The sequence below is a fragment of the Solanum tuberosum genome, unplaced genomic scaffold (assembly GCF_000226075.1).
Source record: "Solanum tuberosum cultivar DM 1-3 516 R44 unplaced genomic scaffold, SolTub_3.0 scf00268, whole genome shotgun sequence".
Lineage (NCBI taxonomy): Eukaryota > Viridiplantae > Streptophyta > Magnoliopsida > Solanales > Solanaceae > Solanum > Solanum tuberosum.
This window is the reverse complement of record NW_006239190.1, coordinates 779,134-801,718: the sequence shown is the minus strand read 5'-3', so window position 1 is coordinate 801,718 and position 22,585 is coordinate 779,134. Positions and strand designations below refer to the sequence as shown.

Below are 22,585 nucleotides of genomic sequence, written 5' to 3'. Positions count from 1 at the left end.
TTTAAAAAAGTTGTGTGGTGATGGAGGATGGTAGAAGGTGGGGAAGATGGAAGGGAGAAAGCAAGGAAGAAGAATGAGAAGAAAATATTTACAAAAAATAATCAGAATATTTACAAAAAAAGTCTCTGACGCGCTCAAAATTCGTGTAGCACACGTACTGTGCTTAGTCAGCAAAAAGTGTCAAAATGACACAGCGAGACCCTACATGAGGTGTCTAAAATGAACATTGCCCACTTGAGGTGCCTAAGTGAAAGTTGGTGCCAAATTTAGGGGGCCACCGATGGGTTAGCCCTTAATAATTCAAAAATTTAAGTCTAGTTACTTTACAAATCGGTTCAAGCTATTGAAATAGTTTGACAACATATTATGGAATTATCCTAGCAACATCTTTTTCATGTTTTCTGTGGATTACCTTTCAAAAGTGCTTTACTTGTTCAAATAGTTCAGCCATCACAGAAGGTCCTGCAACTTACTTGCTACTGTGAATCATCACTAATTAAGAAAATGCAAAGTTGGGCTTTCTTTGTTTAAATATTTGGATTCTGGAAGGAATTTTCCTTTTTCCCTTTTTGAATAGAACAAATATTGTGTAGGAATAGCATTCCAACTGGCGAGCAATTGGAATGCAGGTGAATTTTATGATAGTTGCTAAATGTATATGCAGGATATCTTGCTTGTGCACGATGTTCCAACACTGGATCTCTTGTTCTTATCGAGCCTGTTTCAACAATTTATGGTGCAGGCAAGCCTCTGTCACCACCTAAAACAGAGAGGTGTTCCAACTGTTCAGGTTCAGGAAAGGTGAGTGTATTGTTCAAATCATTGGCTCCAAATTGTCCACTCTGTGCACATACAGCGTATAAATTAGACTGGATAAATTGAACATCTCTTTCCTGAAGCGATATGAAACAGCAGGGATAGGGGGCACTTATTCTTTTAACATTTGGTGGGACTGTCAAGTTAGATTAAAAATTTGACCCTGGTTAAGGTTTGGTTTCTTTTCTTATTTCATCAGCACTCATGTTTCTGTGCCTTTAAATATGGTACAAAAGGCGCACAGGGATTGGGGTTAGGAGGAGAAAATTCAACCAAAGGAATAAAGAGAGGAGAGGAATCGTACTGATTGACTTCTACATTTGCTACTTAAAACCAGAGCTACTCATGGCTGGCCCTTGGTGGACAATAGAAACATATTCCAAATAACGCAAGTAGCTATTAGACATTACTATGAGACATCCCCGGTATATAATAGTGATTTGAAGGTTCCTTTTATTAGTTTTAATAATAAGAATTTTGACAATGTATCTCCCCATCAGTATTTGCATCACCACGTAGCATTCTGTATTTTTGTTGAATGTATCATTCTCCACTCTAGTTTATCTATTCAGTGACTATAAATTAAGTTGAACTTCTATCTTTGGCAGGTCATGTGCCCTACGTGTCTTTGTACTGGGATGGCTATGGCAAGTGAACACGACCCACGAATTGATCCATTTGATTAAATAGAATATAGATTTCCTTTACTGGAACTCTTAATATTGAATATGTAAAGTTTAGATGAAGCGTCACCGCTAAATGAACAACACCTATTTTATAAGAGTCGGTTTAAATTAGTATGAGAAAATCTTGGTCTTCATTATAAGGACCAATAATGTTCTACTTCTATATGCATGATTTGCTTTATTATGCAAGTCTACACGAAATCTGGAATTTGTAAATTTATATATACAAGTGTCTTCAAGAATCTAACAAACTATCAACATCAGGAATAAAGCAAAAGCAAAGCAATGAAACTGTGAAAGTGAAATAACAGCTAGCTTCACATATATATACAAATATGTGGAGAAATTTGTGAGGCCATGCTTCGCGGAGGCAACTTTATCCACGATTGATAAATGCCTACTCGATCTTTGGGAAACATATTTCTAAACACAATTTACAATGTGAAACAACAGCATCTACACCATGTACGGAATTATAAATAGCGTGACACCAAAACCTGTAAGAGAGAACAGACTTCATAATACCCATATGCACGGACCTTGTTTTCCCTGTCGACCTGCTCAGGCACTGATGCTGGCATTGCCACGGACTCTCAAGAATTAAGCAATTTTCGCATCAAGTCTCAATCTCGTGCTACAAGGATTTATATTCTTCAATCAACCGTGATGCATGGAGACGGGATGTAGGAACAGTAGTGCATCCTAGACTCTGAAGATATGCAATCTGCCACAAGGAAACGAAGTAACTGACTGAATAAGACACCCTGAGCCCCAAAACGCTGGCCTTGCTTAAAGCCTTAACAGACAATATTATTGTGTGCATGTGTACTGATTATTGTTAAAACTTGTGACCATTATAAAATCTGTAGCAGCAAATCATGTGCATCATTATAATGTTTTCCAAATATTTAATCTAAGATCCACCCAAGCAAGTGAAAGGAACACCACTAAGCAAAACCCTAGACCCCTCAAGCCTTGCGTATTATAAACCACTAAAGAGTACAAAGGGATGTTAAGTATGAATAAGACATAAGAGGATAGGACATGTTGCAACTAAGTACTCTATATAGTAGCTAGCAACATACTCAAACTGTACCCACTTTATGTGAAGCATACTTCCGGTCCCGGATGTCTTGGACTGTCCACATCTATTCACTAAGTTTGAAGAGCGCACACAAAGTTGATTACAGGTTTCAGCTTACGTACATCAGTTAATATTTTTGAAAATGCGTTATAGTCGGTTAAACTAACAATTCTGTCCTGTATGCAATGAGTACAAAACAAAAGAAGATTAGGGAATAACAAATTCTGCATACCTGTTTGGGAGTTGGTTCTGATGTACCCATTGCACTTTCAATTCGTAGTTTTTGGAAGTATTCCTACAAGGGAAAACGTGTGATTAACAAGTGAAGAATAATAATCTTTTTGGGGAAACACCACGAAATGCACACTAAGCTTTCTCTGTCGTCTTATTCTTTAATGTGTACTGAGAATAGGGAAACAGAAAGGGATGGATTGTCGATAACGTCATCCATCCACATTGTGCTTATGAAATCTTTAAAGCCCTGTGATTTATAATAATTAATTTGGACTAATTACGTGCTTAATGGTGTAACTAAAGTAACCCCGAGTTGTGTGTGGACCATATGAGGGTAGTGAATTAATTGATACAAGTTGGAATGCGTTTGAAATGGAAATAGTACACAAGTTTGAAGGGAAATAGAAAAGAACCAAGGCAAGTCCCAGGCTCCCTCACGCCAGCACTCGCATCACGAGGAGACTGGGCAGGAGCCCAGGATGCCTCACCAAAGGCCTTGTGCTGCCAGAGTGCAAGTGAGGGAGGCCTTTCACTTGTTCATGTATGTGATAAAAATTGCAAGAGAACTAAAGGAGATTGAGTTTAAGCTGATACCTGTTTCTCTCTCATTATGTAAGCACGCTTCTCAGCAGGAATTTTCTCCCAGTTCAACACCTAACCGGACAAGAAATATTTGATGGAGATGCTAACTTACATTGCGGTTCTTTAGAATAAATCTATACTTGACGTACTTAAGAAACTGCGGACAGAGATGCTAACTTACAGATTTAGCATAATGCAAAGCTTCCTCACAAGTTAATGAGGACTTTAAGGCACGCAAAACATCCTAGAAAATCAACAAAAAACATGTGAGCACATTGAACACGTGGAAATAAATTTCAGAAAGATTAAGAGGTAAAACTTGATCATAAATATTCTTTTTAACAAGTAATGCCGCATCAGGTCACAACAAATAGGCATACTTCACTTCCTGAATGCCTATCCCAATTCCTTATTTTTTATGTTGGGCTCCCTGTCTTATATTGCCCACACTCCAGATATCCCTGGGTGTGCAGGGGGAGTGTTGAGTATCTCACATCGGTGGGATAGGGTCCTTTGGTCTCCTTCTATGGTCTTTGGCAATCATCCCCTCATGAGGTAGCTTTTGGGGTAGAGTTAAGTAGAAGGTCCATTTCTTTATCACCCTTAAGGTGGCAGATACTAAGATTCACAGACAGCTGTTTTGTTGTATGGTGGCAAATAATTTTTTTTTCCATATTATTATTGATTTTTCTGAAAATAGAGATTCGACAAGAAGAGAAATGGAGACTCATGGTTCCAAAGGAAACAGAAAGCATCATGCTTCTGGAGAATGGAGGTACCAGTTTTTCATTATCCTTCCAATAGGTAGTAGTCACGCCCCCAACCCAAGAGACGAGAGACTAGCAGATGGCAAAGGATGAAGGCATAAGGTGGATACTGAGGTAGAAGGTGGTGAAGAATTTGGTGGAGAAGAGGTGCAACTGAAGGGATTCCTATAATGAGAACTAGACCATGAGGTTTGGTTATCTAATTTTATTGGCATTTAGGTGTTGGCACCAAATATCAGCTATGACTTTTGAGCAAGGGTGCTGCCCAAAACTAAAAGAAAAATATCAGGGAATGAATTACCAGAATTTTTGGAGTCATGTTATTAATTTATCTGAAAAAATGCAGTCAAAATTGATTGTTGAAATGGGAAAAAAAAACAGGGCTAAGACCTTGTGAGTGCTCTTCTTGACTCTAAGGCGCTCATCAATGACAAAACCCACCTGAAGATGCCAAAAGACAGATATGTTAAGATCCAGCCTTGTGTTACGGTACTGAATCAAACTGTTTTTAAAACTTCATGTGGCATGATTCTCGCCATTTGCCAACATCCATAAGCAGGTCTTTGCCTGTGTTGACTTAAGATACATTGGAATATTGGATACATGAAGTTAAATGTTAATATTGCTCCTCTTGCCTAAGAAATATACCCAATCATAAAGAAAATAAAACAAATGAACAAACTTTGACCTTTTTAAGCAACCTCTGTGGTTCCTGAAATGCAGGCTTTTTGGCCCATTGATGGAATAAATGAGATACAACTGTTCGGTCTTCCGCATTAAATCTGGGTAGATCAGATCAGAAATTCAATCAAAGTTAGGCTCCAAATAATAAACAGGAGTATTCTTATGTCTCTTTGCCCAATCATAAGTGTCCTAATTTACCAGTACTAGGACAAAATAATTCCATGTTATCTTCTTTTGTTTAATAATGGTGGGGTCTCGGCCACCTTGTACGCCCTACGAGTAATTCATCGAGTACTTGCTAGCTCCCACCCACACATGTACTGGGTAAAACAGTCTGCCTAGGCTTAGGCAGATGGGAAGAAATCACCTAGTGCTTTTTGCCTCCACTGAGATTTGTAAGTCATGTTATCTAACAGACCCATGTCACCTTTTACATAATAAGCTAGTGAAAATATTGCAGGCTCTATTCGTTACAAAAAAAATAAAAATATTGTAGGCTCTATTTTACTAATCAAGAAATACAACCAAAGTTATAGTGAGCTGATTCTTCATGAGTAAACCTTGAACACCCGTTATTTGAATAAACAAACTGAGTTTGAGCAATATGGTTGCTGACATATCAGCCAACTGGGGTGAAAGACAGGGAGAAAACATGTTTTCCAGTCAAGCTGTTTCTTTGCCTCGTCAAGTTAGACCACTTTTGAAGAATGTCCAAACGAGTCTTCCATGTCTTAGGATTAGACATGCTAAGGGTAAATTTGTTGGGTTCTCCACCCAACACCCACCATTACAATGGTTTTTGACGGGAAAAAATGTTTGAGCCCACTGTCAAGCTCATATAACAAGACTCAAGCTTGCGAAAGATTGACTTGACTTGTTTACTGTTCACAAAAGCTAAGCTAACTTAGATTTTTATATATCAATTTTTACTTGATAAGAAATTCCCATTTGTCATGTATTTAACATGTAATGCTAGTCTTGTTTCCGTTCAAAATTTTCTTTATTGGCTCATTCAGACAACATAGACAATAAAAGCAAACTCTACATCAACCCAACTACATGAACGGGCTCGAGTTCGAGCCAATAGAAACTGGGCAGAGTGAAGTTGCCCGTTAAAGGGTAAGTTCAATTCAGCTCATTTACAGCTCAAGTATGACAATCAATTTGGGACAGGGGAACTAATATCTTTTTCTACCCATTAAGATGATTGAACGAAGAAAACCTTTTTAGGAAGATTTTGGAATTGCACAGCTCCATTGTGTCAATTGACTCTTTGGACATTCCGTCAACTGGTTCACTGAGAGGATCATCTATTGTTATTCTATGATCAACAGATTCCACCTTTTCGGCTGAACCACTCTGAGGAGTTTCCTTTTGGAGTTTTTGGTGATTGGTCAGCTCTTCCTATTAGAAAAAAAAAAGTTAGCAAGAAGGTATTTGTTTGATCTACCGGAAAAACATGAAATGCAAATTAAGCAGACAATGACAGGTTACTTTACTCATAAGAAAATTGGCAAAAGTGCAAGGTAGTGTTTGAAAACCCATAAGCTCCAGATGAATTTATTTTACAGTGTGTTTAGATATCAAATATTAAGTAAGTCAAACAAACAAAATCATCTCTAAACTGTGGTAAGTTGCAGCCTCTGCAGAATGTCAAGGGCCATCTTGCCAACCAAACAATTTTAGTGGATTGTATAAGTTGCTATAGACTAAAAGGTCGTGTTTTGTTTTGGAGTTACCAAAAACTGTCTCCAAACTCATATTGAGTTCTCAGGAAAAAATGTTTGTTGAGTAGTGTTTGCAAAAAATAAGTACCAACATTCTTTCAAGATTTCCAAAACTCAGTTTTCAGCTCTTTAAAGAACTCAAAAGCTCTTAAAACAAGTTTTCGAGATACAAAAGATTTTAAAATAATGAATTTGAAGTACTAAAGTTCTTTTGCAAAAACAACTCCAACAACCACTTTTTTCAAAAAAAACAAAAAGCAAACTCAGTTTTCGGAAACTTCAAACACACATCGCACAAAAGGTTTCATGGGCACTGATGCAACTTATCTTAATTAATAATCTAATGTGGATCCGCATTTATCAAAAATATAATCTTAATCTCAGACTATTGCGATAGAAAACAAAATGTTGTCAAAAAGAATAAGATTCACATACCAAATTATCTAAATAAATTCAATTTAAGAAGTATTTTACTTCAATATTTTAGGATAACAGCCATAAAAATGGCTCTATTAACTTGCATATTAGAAGCTTATGCAGATCAATTAAGAGTTGATTAGTTAATCTCACTTTGTCGAATGTGTTATAGGCATATAGAAAAGAATTGAGTTATTAAAAAAATTTGAAGTTGAAAAGGAGTTTGTCGTTCCGTTTGTGTTTGGCTATTCTCATAAACTAAATCTTTACTAAAGTAAAAGATCTTGTTGTTGCATCGAAAGAGATAAATGCTGACTATTCTGCCTAACATTGAGCTTGGTAAAATGAAATGGTTGAATAATTGAAAAATGAGATTATTCAAGAATGCTGAGATTACACATTGAATTTCTGGTAGTAGATCCTGGATAAAAAAGAGTTTTGTGATTGTTCCAGAAGAAATGAAACAAAAGAATGAAGTAAATATTCGTCTCTCTCTTACAACACAGAGAAACTAAATGGTTCAATCTAAATTGATTTTAGGTTGTACACCTAATTAAAAGAAAGGGAAAAGGGACGGATTTACCCCCGAACTTTAATAAATGGTACGTATATGCCCTCCGTTATACTTTGCGTCCACATAAGTCCCTGCCGTCCAATTATAGGTACACATATACCCCTCTCACTAACGGACCCCTAATTTCTTACACGTGTCTTAATCCTATTGAACTACCCGTTTGACCCCTTTTTTAACCCATAACCCAACTATCCGCCCCATAACCCAATACCCACCCAATTTCCTCTAAAAGAATCCTAATTAAAACACCCAAATTAACACACCAAAATCGGTCCCTTTCCCTAGTCGGAGGTCCCCGCCGTATCTCACACACCAAAACCCTAACGTCGTAGCCCGTACTCCAACTATCCGCCGCGATTCCAGTTTGTCTTCGTCGATTCCACCTTGTCTTCGTCGAACTGATATTGAACTGATAAGTAGATGATGATTTACTCAGAGGTAAATTTATTGAGTGTTGTGATAAGATGATGATGATTTAAGAGGGGTATTTGGTCGAATCCAAGAGGCATTCCAGAAATTAATGTGTGTGTTGTTCGCAGGTTTCCAAAGAAGTCCAATTTGGCAAGTTCAATCATAGCTTCAGAAAGAGCAACAACAGCATCATACATTGCAGCTCCTTCACCATCTAATTTTGTAGCATACATCCAATTGCCACTTGCTTTAACATCAGAAAGAGATGTAACTTTCGCCCAAACAAGATTTGTGAGTGCTTCTCCGACAGCCTGCCTTGCCATTGCTTTTGGATCCAAGAGACCTTTTATTGGCTGCTCTCCAATTTAGCATGCACCTCCAGTCAAGTCTGTATAAATTTGAGCTATGACAGCCACATCAGCAAGAGTAATCTGCAAATGGCTTTCCAAGTCCTAGATTTATTAGAGCTAATGGCAATCACAGAGATGGTGTTGTGAGTTGAAGAAGCAGTCACAGCAAGCAAAGCACGATTTTTAGTGGGTATTAGGTTATGGGGTAGATAGTTGGGTTATGGGTTAAAAAAAAGGGTCAAACGGGTAGTTCAATAGGATTAAGACGCGTGTAAGAAATTAGGGGTCCGTTAGTGAGAGGGGTATATGTGTACCTATAATTGGACGGCAAGGGCTTATGTGGACACAAAGCATAACGGAGGGCATATACGTACCATTTATTAAAGTTCGGGGGTAAATCCGTCCCTTTTCCCTAAAAGAAATGGAACAAACAACAAGAATTGGCAAGACAGGGCACCAAGCAAGTAAGAAAGCCCAATGGATTGAGAAAGGTTGCAGTGCTTGGCAAGAAGAATGAAATTTTGAACCTTAAAATTCAATATAAATTCCACGGATGGGATCTACGGTCCGTAGAAGGTTTTCGTCAGTTTTTAAGAGAGGTAGTTTAGTCTTTTCCCACCCTTCTAAGCCTAAACCACGACGTTTTTACACCTAGTTAATGGTTTAAATAGTGTTAATCAATCCTTATACATTCATTAACACTTTCAAGTCTTAGAGCAAGGATCCAAGAGGAGAAAGCTAGGGTTTTGAGCGTTCTTCGAGTTTTAACCGATTTCGCCAATAACTTTGTTCTTCAGGGAAATAAAAAAACCAAATCAAAGAAATCCCCCCCCCTCCTCAAACCCAACCCTAAATCCCCCTCCTAATAGTCTTCTCCAAATTGGTGAAAACTCAAAGAACGCTCAAAACCCTAGCTTTCTCCTCTTGGATCCTTGCTCTAAGACTTGGAAGTGTTAATGAACATATAAGGATTGTTTAACACTATTTAAACCCTTAACTAGGTGTAAAACGTCGTGGTTTAGGCCTAGAAGGGGTGGGAAAAGACTTACCTACCCCTCCTAAAAACTGACGAGAAACTTCTATGGGTCCATCTACGGACTGTAGATCCTATCCGTGGAATTTTTATTGAATTTTAAAGCTCAAAATTTTATTCTACAGGTCCATCTACGACCCGTAGAAGTTTCTACGGACCGTAGATCTAATACATAGAATTTATACAATTTTTTCAGGCTCAAAAGTCCATTCTACGGGTCCAAACTACGGCCCGTAGGAATTGGACCCCAAAAATTGACTTCTTTGAAGTTTTCTACGAGTTGACAGTACGGGTCGTCGAAATTTCTACAACCCATAGAAGCAACTCGTAGGAATTGACTTCTGGGAACTCTGATGCGACGGTCTCTGGTAAAACGGCCATAACTTTTTACTCCGAACTCAAAATGAGGCAAACTTGGTGGCATTGGAAAGAGGACTCATAGACCTTCAATTTGATAGGTCATGGGTCACCTAATTCATTTTGTACTGAGAGATATGATCGTTTGAAGTTGACCTAATTAGAATTTTATGTCAAAACTTAATCGGTAAGGAAGTTTTCAACTCAACTTTGTGCTAGGGGTTCTTGTGACCTTAATTTATATCCAAATCAATTCTCACACTAAAGAATTGACCTTTACAAATATGAGCAATTTAAGAATCACCCAATACGACCTTACATGAAAATAAAGAATGGTTCGTTCGGGCCTTAGCGTTAAAATTACCGGGGTGTTACACAACATTTGTAACAGACATACTTACAACTGAAACACATCTTACCTGGGTCTCTTGAAGATGACGGGGAATTTCTCTCAGAAAACGTGAAGGTTGAAGAACCTGAAAGCAAGTGTGTCTAGGCTTGAGAAAGAAATAATAAAGCCAAGATAAACCAGAGCAAACCGTTCATCATACCTGCCAATTTGAATCCATAATTACATGCAAAATGAAAAGCTTTTTCCGTGCACGAGTCATTGCCACATATAGTAAGCGTCTCTCCTCCTAAAGTTGCCAAGAACAAGAAAAAAGTTATGTTCGAAGTGGATAAAAAGAGATTTATATTATAGAAGGGATGAATTACTCTAATGATTCAAATTTCAAAAACATAAATACCTCAATTGAGTTGCTCCTTTCATTTGTGATGCCATTAAATTCATGTAACAAGGGAATCTCCGATTCATTTGCCTGACCAATTTATGCGAGCATTAGCTCCAGATTATACCTTTCCCGTTGCAAACAATAATGGTGTTGTAGAGAATAAAAAGTCTGTCTGATGACTAAAAGGGGTGGGAAGAGGAGTCCACTATCCCTCTCCTTGCTCGTCCAATTAATGTGATGTAACATTTGATATACAGAGAATAAAAACAATGCTGAAAGCATGAATCTCATATCATACCTTCACTATGAAAACCGTATCCCACTCTAAGCCTTTTGACTACACAAAAAATCAAACGGAAGAAATGAAAAAGGGAAAAATTCAATTAATTTTCCACAAAATATGGACATTGGAAATGAAGCAACAGGAAGCAAAGTGAAATAACATATTGCTAGAGAATTCAGAAACCTGATGAATTGTCGTGACTGTAACAGAGTCTTTGTTATCATGTCTCCTTGTACGGAAATTTTCATTCTCCCGTTCAGATATATGATCGATAAAAGCTTTCAGTATGTTGGCGCAACCTTGTCCTTCTGTTTTGCATTCACTTTCTCCTTCTATGGGATTCTTATGAGTTTTTAGGAAATCAGACACATCGTCCAATAGATATTGAAGAACCTGCACCATTAAACAAACTGCTTCTGATGTATCTGCTCATTTCACTTGCTGCAACGATTTTTATACAGGAAAAATAATGAAAAGAGAGTCAAACAGAAACAGAAGATAAGAATAAGTTCACATAGAAGAAGCCAAGCATTAGCAGTGAAGGTGAAAATAAAAAAACAAGACCACAAAGGAACATATTACACTTACAGGTCTAACGTCATGATCTTCATTAAGCAACTTCCCTCCATCATTATCATGAACTGCCCGCTGTTCAAGAAGGTATTTCTACAGAATGGAAGTCACATGTCAAAAGATTAAGGTGCTTATAGTATAAAAGCTGTAATCTGAAAGACACTTTGATTAGCATGAAATAGACACTTTTAATGAGAAGAAACTTTCATTAGCTTGAAATAAATAAATTAAAAGAAAGATGGTGGAGGTGATGAACAAATAACTAAGATTTGATTTGACAAAGACGTTAGAAATTCTCAACGAGATTTCCACAGACAAAAGTAGGAAGCTTGTTATCATATACTCCCTTTGTTCTATTTATGTGGCATAGTTTGATTAGGCACAAAGTTTACAAAAGAAAGGAAGACTTCTGAAACTTGTGGTCTTAATCACAATATTTGTGTGGTTATAAAAGTATGTCATTAAGAGTAAAAGAGAAGTTTAAGTTAAATTATTAGCAAAATTAGAGTAATGCTGCCACATAAATTGGAGCGGAGGAAGTATATCTTTCTTTTTCTCCATACAAATATAACTTTTTAGGTTTGTGTTTTTATAATACAACAACCAACCTGGGGTATCATGTTAGCCACTGAAGTAATGACAGCTGAAATGGACTCTTCCTGCAAGTATAACACGCAATATTACCCAAGAATTCAATCTGAGCAAACCCCAAATGAGAAAAAGTTCAGCACCAAATTGCACAAATGAAACTCAGTATTGTATAAACCAACATCAGTCATCAGCTACATGCATAATCAATCAATGCCCTTCGAAAATGCCTTTTCAACTGTCCAGACAGATAAATCGATTTTGTAATCCAGCACACATGATAAAATATCAATAAAGCTTCACATGGTTTACATCCAAATAGAACAGAATTATCCATAAGATTCAAAAACTTACCCTTTTGACGAGTTTTGAAATCATGTCTATCATGAGCAACACCTTCCGCCCTTGAGTAAGTTGACTCCTGTAAATAAATAGAGACAAATTTATAATCCTATTTGTTACAGTCAAGACTAATTCACAGTAAATTACAAATGAAATGGGAAACTAGGTACTTTGAAGCTAGTTGCTTGTATTAGACATTTAGACTCGATATCAAGCCAAAACAGAGGACCAAAAGCTTTTTCTTTGTTTCCAGAAGACAAGAAAAAGAAATAGAATATGTGTAGGGAGGCAAAGCAGAATATGGAAATCCAGATAGTATTTGAGAACACATAGATAGATATATAATATCACCCAATGAAGTAGTTAAAAAATTTATGGTCAAGATCATAACTTGTACCACTGAAAAGATCATTTATCATCGACAGCTTCACAACAAGGAGTTCTAGAACAAACCTCTTAAATGTGCCAGATACTTTAGCACTAAATATGTCTCTTGCTGCTGAAATGAAGCTACTTTTCCTTACAGTGGAAACTTTTTCAATGTGTTCAATTACCTAGGACAGAAAATGTCAAAATAAGCTTTAAATAAAATAGGCATTGGATAGCCATAGTGCCCATACGTGAACCAAAATAGATACGGAAGACAACCTTCATTTTTTCTTCTTTTTCTGAAGGCAGTAAGGCCTTGAATACTCTTCGAAATGAACCATCATCGGAACCAGGTAAAGTTGTTCTAAGCATAGCAATGATGCCCTTGACCACCTATTGCATGAACATACCAGGTGAACGACTATTTAAAAGCATATGAACCTATCTGGCAGTGATGGGAGGTAAAAGATACCTTTTTCCTATAGAAGGCCACACCATGAACATTGAATGGGATTTTTCTATTACGAAATGCCGCTTGAAAGATTTTTCCCGACACCTGTTGTACAACACGAAGCCACAGAGGCAGGAATTTTCAGCCAAAACCCCACAAAAAATTTTAAACAAATTTGCTTTTTCATTAGGTAAAGCTTGACCTGCCTCCGGAATAGAACTGCTATGTCGCCGAAAGAGGACTTTTCAGTTGTGCCATCAGAAGCAATTTCTAATATTTTATCAACAACAAAAGAACATTGTGCATCCTCGTTGCAGCATTCTTTGATAGTTATCTGCAACGTATCATATGTTAAAAGGTACTCCTATCGAGGATGTTTTTCTTTATAAGAACGCTAATATCATTTACCTTTGACCCAACAGAATTATCAGTAAGAACACGTTTTGATTGGCACCTTTTCGAATTATTTTGTATAAGAAATGATGCAGCTTCAACAATGCAACGTGTGGACCGGTAATTTTTACTAAGTCTGACCTGAATAGAGATTGATATACATCATAAGCAGACCATCAGAACCATATCCGAAGTTCATATAAACAAGGACTAAAAAGACAAGCTATAATAAAGAGTTTGCCAAACCTCTTTGTGCAAAGGAAAATCTTTCCGAAATGAATCAAATCCAGAGGCATCAGCACCACTAAAACCAAAAATGGACTGCAGAATGATATTGAAAACTCTGAGCAGCAAGGTACTTGAAAGGAAAAAGAAGTAAAGAACTTGTCACAGCAAGACGAGAAAAAAATGTTTCACTGGATAAAGTAAGAAAAGACTAGCTTCACCTGATCTTCATCACCAACAATAGTTATGTGTTTATGTGATGCAAGGATATGTAAAAGTCCATACTGCACAGCACTTGTGTCTTGAAACTCATCAATCACCATTGCTTTCCATAATTCCTGGCACTCTTCTAAAACTTCATTTGAAGAAAATGAAAATCAAACAGATTCAGACAACTGCGATATCACAATGCACTAGGTTACAGTCTATTATGAAACGCTTAAGTCAACCTTCTGGAAAATCAGTCAAGAGCTTGACAGAACAACTGATCAAGTCATGGTAATCCAAAGCATTGCATGATTTTAATGTATCGTTGTAGCTTTGCAGAACTGCAGCCTGAGCAATATTACAAGATCAGAATAAGGAAATATGAACGATAAAATACCAAAAATCCCTGATTATCGGCTTACTCCAGTTTCATTTCCAATTTTGTAGTAGTCATCCGGCGTCCTTCCTGCAGACTTGGCCTGTATTTCAGTGGAGAGATGTAAGTACAAGTATAACAACCATTAAGCGTGCAACACACATCCTATTTGAATATGAAAGGGAAAAGGGTACAGAGGAGAGAGTTTCAGTTTTGACTTGACGCAGAGTTTAAGAAAGTAAAGAAGACTTTTGAATCATGTGGTCTTAAACTAAAGATATGTGAAATGTACCAAAATGTCCTTTAATCTTGTGGTCTGAAACATATCATGTGGATTGGCTTATTGCAAGTGTTTTTGGCTTTTAAGCAATTACTTTTAGGCCAAAAAAGTATTAAAATAAGATAAAAGCCAAAAGTTGGATATTCCCAACTTATGGCTTTTAGCTTACAAGCTACCTTTAAAAAGTTAATCCAAACACCCTCTAAGACAAAAAAAAACTGAAACAGAAGGGAGTCTTTATCAACATGCCAAAAAGAAGAAGACAAATTATATGGTGCTGATTTGGTTTATACATATTCAAATAGTTCACTTATATGCCATAGACAGAAACTTTCAAATCAGCATATCCAAATACTGTCACTCCTATGGAGCAGAGTCAGCAGATACTGCATTCTCTAATGGAAAGAAAGGTCACTCTTCATCTACCCGGCATATATGTGAAACATCAAAAGATTGTTCGATTGATACAATAAAATTAATCAAAGTTGCGTCCTCCTTTTGACAAAATATAAACTTAAAAGACAGCAAAATTTTATAACCAAACTAAGTGGAACAGTATCTTTAACCCAAAAACTACTTACTTGAGTTACAAACTTTAACCACTTCTTTGATCTCTCCTTAAAATGTTGAGGAGAATTCTTGTCATTAAGCTGGCAAAGCTCATCACGAGGTCCGTGTTTTTTCTCATCCAGTAAGCGGACTGCTTCAATGACAGCTCTTCTCTGCTGCCCATGTCCATATATGAGAAATTCAGGTGTTCGACCTAACCTATTGATGAATTAACATGTGTCTATTTAGACAATTTATCACCGCAAGAACTGATACATTGCAATGAACTACCTTCTATGTGACAATATGAAGGTGAAGGAGAAATCAGATAAAATGCATTAGTTGTGGAGGAGAGAGACAGAGAACTTCTAAACAATGCTTTAAAAAGGCTAAGGTGAAGCGAGGAGTACACCTTGAGCAAAAGGTGTTAGTTTTTGAACTTCCAACAACAACAACAAACCCAGTGAAATCCCACTGGTGGGGTCGAAGGAAGATAGGGTGTACGCATTACTTACCCCTACATCATGGAGGTAGAGAGGTTGGTTCTGAATGACCCTTGGCTCAAGTGTTGCAATTCGGAGCAGTATGAAAGGACATACAAAAGTAAAGAAGACAAAGGAAATAACAGAGAAAGTAGTACATAGCATTTAGAGAAAAGGAGCAATAGCAATTTTAAAATAATGCAATAACCGAAGCACAAAAAATGAGGGACAAGCAACAATGGAATGTTGTTGATACCACTGCTATGGAAGAAGAAACGGATATAGTGTGCCAAACAAACAACCACCAAACCTAACCCGATGGAAAGTGAGACACTTTTCCACTACCTACTAACATTCTACCCTAATTCGCGACCTCAATGTCTTTCTATCTAAGATCATGTCCTCTATAAGATCAGGATGCATCATTTCCTATCTTATCACCTCCCCCAATACTTCTTCGGCATACCTACCTCTCCTTACACCTATCAGGGCAAACCTCTCACACCTGCTCACTAGCGCATCTACACATCTCCTCTTCATATGCTTGTACCATCTCAGCTTTGCTTTCCTCGTCTTGTCCACCACGGAGGTCACTCCCACCTTGTACGGTGTACCAGATACAGTGTTATCAAAGGCGCGCTTAAGCCCTAAAGCGAGGCTCAAAACATGTTGAGCGCTTCGCCTCGCTTTATGTGCGCTTCAGTGTCGTCATCAAAGTTCTAAGAAAAACTTTTCCTTTTCAATGAGCCTCTTATGAAGAAGTGACACTAAACAATTGATATTTCACTTAATCATAAAAAAATTCAATTTCTTTGGTCATATATTTGTCATTCATATAATTATTAGTCTTGGACCAAACATATATATTTGTAATTTTTTTTCTCCCTTTGCGCCATTTTTCATTAAAGCCCAAGCTTTATTTGCGCTTAAAGCCCCACGGACCTTAGAGTTTTTTGCGCTTTTCGTCTTTGATAACACTGCATGGTACAATGATGTTTATGCATCTTTAGTTCACTAAATTGAAATGAAAATGGGTATCTGAACTATGGATACCCATGTAACTCCTCATTTTAACGTGAAATTCCAGAGAACTTTTACCTCAATTTTGTGAAAGACCTCTTAGCCATTGATCGTCAGTGATCAAGGCAAAACACCCTTGATCCCTAATTGATGTTATAATCCAAACTTGATGAATCTTTGATATAAATGAAAACCGATTACTAACTTAACTTTTAAGTTTTGCCTGCTTAATCAAATTGGAAACAGATGGCAAAAATTGAAAGCATATCTGAAATGATGGCTTATGACAGTTGAGATACTTGAACTTACCATTTACCATTTTATATTCAGGGATCCCTGGATAGCTTGACTCTGAACTTTGGAGTTTCAGATTTTATCAGTAAACTGAACATGCAAGCCCAACTCTGTACTGTTGCAGGTATTCATGATGTATTAATTTTTAGCTTATACATCTAGAATTACCTTATTCAGCTTTAGGTGACTCGTGTCATTTGGTGGTCCATGAGCGTGGATAGAAAGCATTTTGCCTGTAAGTATTTCCAGATATCTTCATTCCTAATCTTATCTCTCCTAGAATATCCACATCAGCATCCTCATTTCTGCCACTCTTATATTCTGAACATGAGAGTTCTTAACTGGCCAACAATCCGTCACATATTACATAGTCGGCCTAACCACCACTTTGTAGAACTTACCTTTAAGTTTTAGTGGTACATTCTTGTCACACGGGACTCCGGATATTTCTTAATATAATGTCTCTATTTATTTTGGTCTTTTTTCTTTCAAATTGCACTTTCACTTCAATGAAGCAAGCGCTTTGCTTCACGCTTTAAGCGAAGCAAGGTCTTGTCGCTTTTTTCTATTTCCTGCGTCCCAAACCACTATGATGGATAGGGTCATTGCATTATTGAGAGGTTTCACTGCCTTGTTCAGGGGGCAATTTGATTTGAGGGTATCCATCTTCTATTTGCAGATGATATGTTGGTGTTGTGTGATCCAAATGTCTCTTTGTTGTCTTATTTGAGGCAGATCCTTATTTGGCATAAGATTGTCTCAAGGCTTAAGGTCAACCTCGGTAAGTGTGAGATTATACCAGTGGTTGAGGTAGGTAACATTGAAGAGTTAGCACAAGAATTGAGTTGTAGAGTCAGTGTTGTACCCATCAATGTGAAAGGCGCTCGCCTTAGCACCTTTGGCGCAAGACGAGAGACAAGGCGACCAGACAAAGGCGTCACCTTTCATAAAAAGACAAAAAATTGACTTAACAATTTAAAACTTAAAATGTAAAAATAAGATCTATTTGTGATTTAAACACCTCAAACTTCAAAGTCAACTCTCTTCTTCAGACTTCAGGGCTCAGGTTGGGTACGCCTTCTCTTCGTTTTTCTTCTCGTTTCTTCTTCTTTCTCCTCTGTTTCGATTTTTGTGACCGTTTTTCTTCTCGCTCTTCTTCTTTCTTCTTTCTTCTTTCTTCTTTCTCCTTTCTCCTTAACTAGTAAGGCAACTTTTTGTTCTTTCTCAACCTGCGATCTTGCCAGTTTCTTCTTTCTCATTCCTCTGTTTTAGCATTGCTTGTCTTATTAATACTTGAGTCGTATTAATTGGTGCCTCACTTCAAAAAGGAAAGAGCCTCGCCTCTCGCCTCGTCGTGAAGCGAGGTAGAACCTTGTCGCCTTTCGCCGTCCAAAACATGGGTACCCATTACCTACATGGGGGTAATATTGTGTGCATCAACACCGATATTGCAGAAAGCAAGGAGTCTTGGTATCAGAAATTTGAAATAACATAATAATTGCCTTTTGATGAAGTGGTTATGGAGATATCCTAATGAAGGCCAAGCTTTATGGAAGGAGGTGATCAGGAGCAAATATGGACAATCAAGTCAATGGTGCACTGATGAAGTGGTCAACACTAATAGTTTATCAGTTTGGAGGAGCATTAGAAATTTATGGCAAGCTTCAACAATTATGTTGCCTATAAGGTGGATGATGGTTTAAAGACAATGATTTGGAAGGAACCATGGAATCGGCAAGAACCTTTGATGTCTGCTTTTCCGGACATTTTCTATATGCAGAAATCCTGAAGCAACTGTGGCAGACTCCTGACACCTCACGGGTAGAATATTTGTTTCAGAAGGAACTTAAATGATTAGGAGATTGATAGAGGGTTCCGAAAGAAGTTGACAAATTTAAAGATACCTCTACCATTCCAAATGTTATTAACCAGAACCATAGCAGCGATGGGAGATTCTCTGTCAATAGAATATACAAAATGGAAGCTTTGGGGAAGCCAGGAGGCAGTACAGGGTAATGCACATAACTATGGAAAACTAGATTCTGATGCCTATTGGAACAACGTGAAAGTTTAATCAATTGTCCAAAACGAAGCATGGCTAAATTGATTTGAGCCACTTATAACAATATACGAGTCCATTGAGTGGCAAGTATAGTATACCAGGTAAAATATGCTATTACAAAAGGAGGTACAGCTTACCGCAGGACAATCACTCTTGAACCATGAAAAAGACAAAAGGCATAGCTCTGAACTAGTCTATTATTCCGTACAGAAACATGGATTACGGAATTCACTAGCAATACCTTGATCTTAGAATATGATAGACTAACTCAACAACGGTAGTAGCCTACATCACCCTGTGCTTTCCTTTTTATTAGGACATTACTCAATCAATTAATGGTAGTAAGTCTAAAACAGTGGCAATCATTGTGGTTCGGAAAATTCAAGTATGGAACTTTCCAGTTAGATTTATCTTCAGCCATCTTTTCATAAATGTTTGCCTGCCAAACAATAAAACCTAAAAAGACATGTAAACAGAAGGTATTTGAGCTACATGAGACTCATTTTTTCAACATAACAAGACATAGCAAGCAAAAGATTACTTCTTTCAGTGTTCAACTGCTTAAATATTTAAGAACCAAATCAAGATATACGTACTTCTCAGCATGCATACGGCAAAGTTGCAAAGAAAACGAGTGAAATGTGCTGATCGTGAGCTCCTTTGCTGCTGTCTTCCCTGCAACTCTTCCGATCCTCTCCCTCATTTCAGAAGCTGCTGCTGTTGTAAAAGTCATAGCAAGAATGTTTGATGGACCAATACCCTATAACAACAAGCAAAGGAAGGGAGAGGAAGAAAACTCAGAAGTAGATACTTGACTAGATCCGTCACGTGCTAGACATGGCATTGACAAAAGTATAATGATATATCAGCACTTATAGTCATCGCACTACCTTGTGCAGTAGCATCAGGACTCGCCCAACCATCGTAGATGTCTGAAATGCAAATAGAAGAAATCAAACAACTATTGACGAAGATATACAAATTTCATTTTTAAACCATGAGAAAGTAAAGACCTTGCCACTTCCTGGTCCAGCAACAATGATTAGGGGGATTGAAATGTCACTACAAGCTGCCTCCTGTTGTCTGTCATTCAGCGACTCTACATACTTTATATAATCCTCAGGCATGTTCCTGATATCTGTTGCCTCCAACTTGCTCCCAGTATCTGTGGCCTTGGAGCTTTTTGGATCCTCTACTTCACATTCTTGATTACCAGTTGAATTCAGAATGCATTCAACTTTAAAAGCTTCATCTGACCTGACAAGATTTGAGTTATCAGGTCCACTGCTCTTTGATCTTTCTGCTTCACTTTCTTGATTGCCCCTTGATATCAAAATGCACTCCTGTCCTGAATTATCACTAGAAACAATAGCATTTAAGTTATCCTCCTTGTCCAAGTTGTTTATGTGATGATTTTCAATTGGAATGCTGTTGAACCTCTTCATTCCAGGCTTTCCTTTTGAGTTTTGCTCACATAAAGCATCTATTTCGTCCAAAATGTGTTCATCAAAATCATCATCTAGAACAGTTGATGAAAAGGATGACTCACTCAAGCCAGAAAATCCAGGTTGCCTCACTGGAGTTATGTATGTATTCAACCCAACCATGTTTTCCACTTGAACACTTCCACCGTTTTCACTTAGGTTAGATTCAATTGATTCACTTCTATTGCTAGAGAACTTGAAAGTTTCAACTGTTTGAAATTGTATCTCACACTTGGTCCTTGCATTGATGCTGCTGTCAAGTTCACGGACTTGTGAGCCCTTAACAGTGGTAAAGACATTGAGCGTTTTCTTGGAACCCTTCTCATAGATGGGAGACGGAGTGTTCATCGGAATCTCAGTAAGAGGAAACCTTTTATCACCATTAATCCGATCTGATGATGTAGTTCTCTGAGCCTTTCCAACTCTAATAAAAGATTACCAGATACATCAAAACATTAAACAAAGAAGAAAGAATTTGAACAAGCATTTCAAACTTACTTTTGAAGCATATACTGAACAACAAATAAGCATACAAGAAAAAGAAAACGATTTCCAGATTAACTTAAATTGTTGATACCTTTATTTTTCAAGGTCAATACATCTACCACAAAATTCAAAATTAGAAGTAATCAGTGCATCGGAATTGAGTTATCAAGGAGCTATTAACTGATTTCATGACTAGGGGGAAGAAATCAGTATCAAAATCCATAGCCTTTCGAAGGAAAATGGAACTTAGATCACTGAATGAGTGAACTTATAAGTGGAATCTTGTCGACGGGCATATTACCAAGGAGGACGAACTTTTTTCCAATTAAGATGTTGTGAATTCTATGCAATTTTGGTTAAGTGTAAATTGTAATCCTAGCCTAGAAAGAAGAGATACATGGTTAGGAGGGTTAGCACATAAAGTTGGAAGTAGATAATGATGTGTTATGAAGTTTTCATTTCTACACCATCAACTTGAAAAAGAGGTAACTGCAAATGGACAGTTTCTCAAGGGGCTAGCTTCTTCGTGGCCTCCGCGTTCTCCTTAAGGAATATCAAATGTTGCGTGACTTCACTTGTTGCAAACATCAAATTCACTAACTACTTACTTTTTTCAAATTCCCCTTCTGATTGAATTGATTTGAGCCCTAAAAAATAGATATAGCTAATGTGTCTATTTTATAGGTGAACAGATTATGAAGAAGCAACAAACAATCAATTTGAAATTGAATACAGAAAAGCGTACTTATCGAGGGATGTGGTGGAGCAATCATGGAGTGGCCTTTTGCGAGTAAGAAGTGCCTTTGCTGCTCTGAACTTTGAAGAGATTCGAGCTTTCTGTTCCGCCGTTAATCCGCCACCACTACCAACTACATTCTCCTTGTTGTTTACCGATTCATTCATGTTGTTTCTACCTCTCTAGCATGGAAGGAGAGTGAGAACCTTGGAAGGTTTTTCTTGACTCTGTTGCGCTCTTACTTTTGCCTCCCGATAATCAGGAATGGGATTTTTCAAATTAGGGAAAAAGGGTCAAAACTATGTTTCAACTATTCGAAATAGATTATACACATTTTTAAATTATTTTTCGACTCAAAAGTATCCTTCTCGTCTTACTATTAGACCAGACGTACCCTTCTGTTTAACGAAAAACTCCGCATGTGCACGCCCAACCCCCACCCACCTCCACATAGACGTTCTAAGAGCCCTAATTTCACCCTTTTCCCACATTTCATCCTTTTCTTAAAAACGAACCAAAGAAACTTCCTTTCACCCGTCCTAATTTCACTCTGAAGATTTACGCAATAACATTATTTAGAGAATAGTGAGTGCGACATAATCTGGTAGACTAGAAGCAAATCAAACTGTTGATTTCTTTGTTACATTCCATTATTAGCAAAAGGCAAAAAGCAAAAAGAGTTGATGAGAACAGACATGAATGGACTCAATCACCCCTTTGTAAACTCTACCAAAGCCTCCTTCTCCAAGATGATAATCACCTCGAAAATTTTCACTGCAACTGCTAAATCATGAAATATAAAAGTGTTGGCTGCAATTTGGTGGACTCTGCCTCCTTATCAACTTTCTTTGTGCGTAATGAATTTTTTGCTTTCAACTTATCTAAAGACAAGAACAAAAAACAGAAAAGTAAACAAAAACATGACACTA

General features: G+C 37.4%; 2 protein-coding genes across 2 annotated transcripts in view; one reads left to right on the top strand and one right to left on the bottom strand.

The window, feature by feature from the left end:
• The window catches only part of LOC102601642 (uncharacterized), a 10,946-nt gene extending 9,297 nt beyond the window's left edge, over positions 1 to 1,649 (top strand). Inside the window, exons 7-8 of the mRNA XM_006358136.2 lie at positions 665 to 801; positions 1,425 to 1,649. Of these exons, the coding sequence (XP_006358198.1) occupies positions 665 to 801; positions 1,425 to 1,502 (215 nt within the window). The 3' untranslated portion in view covers positions 1,503 to 1,649. The remainder of the gene's footprint in view (positions 1 to 664; positions 802 to 1,424) is intronic.
• Positions 1,650 to 1,781: 132 nt separating this feature from the next.
• LOC102601979 (ATP-dependent DNA helicase SRS2-like protein At4g25120) lies at positions 1,782 to 21,917 on the bottom strand. Its single transcript, XM_006358137.2, has 29 exons — positions 21,666 to 21,917; positions 19,964 to 20,858; positions 19,841 to 19,882; positions 19,547 to 19,710; positions 15,125 to 15,311; positions 14,310 to 14,366; positions 14,130 to 14,235; positions 13,902 to 14,035; positions 13,702 to 13,776; positions 13,471 to 13,596; positions 13,265 to 13,396; positions 13,084 to 13,167; positions 12,891 to 13,004; positions 12,696 to 12,796; positions 12,255 to 12,321; positions 11,921 to 11,971; positions 11,328 to 11,405; positions 10,923 to 11,132; positions 10,755 to 10,793; positions 10,472 to 10,543; positions 10,274 to 10,360; positions 10,142 to 10,198; positions 6,076 to 6,257; positions 4,858 to 4,951; positions 4,560 to 4,610; positions 3,584 to 3,646; positions 3,415 to 3,474; positions 2,819 to 2,881; positions 1,782 to 2,226 (listed from the first exon to the last, which is right to left on the bottom strand). The coding sequence occupies exons 1-29, from the start codon at positions 21,821 to 21,823 to the stop codon at positions 2,137 to 2,139; spliced, it is 3,639 nt and encodes a 1,212-aa protein (XP_006358199.1). The 5' UTR covers positions 21,824 to 21,917; the 3' UTR covers positions 1,782 to 2,136.
• Positions 21,918 to 22,585: the final 668 nt, after the last annotated feature.

What these genes read in the sequence shown, in the direction of transcription:
- LOC102601979 (XM_006358137.2), bottom strand. Translation starts at nt 21,823, where the DNA reads ATGAATGAATCGGTAAACAACAAGGAGAATGTAGTTGGTAGTGGTGGC. An exon ending in TCCAAAATCTTCCTAAAAAG is followed by an intron (nt 4,952 to 6,075) that starts GTTTTCTTCGTT and finishes TGATCTACCCAG; the next exon opens with ATTTAATGCGGAAGACCGAA. An exon ending in CAGAACCAACTCCCAAACAG is followed by an intron (nt 2,227 to 2,818) that starts GTATGCAGAATT and finishes TCCTTGTGGCAG; the next exon opens with ATTGCATATCTTCAGAGTCT.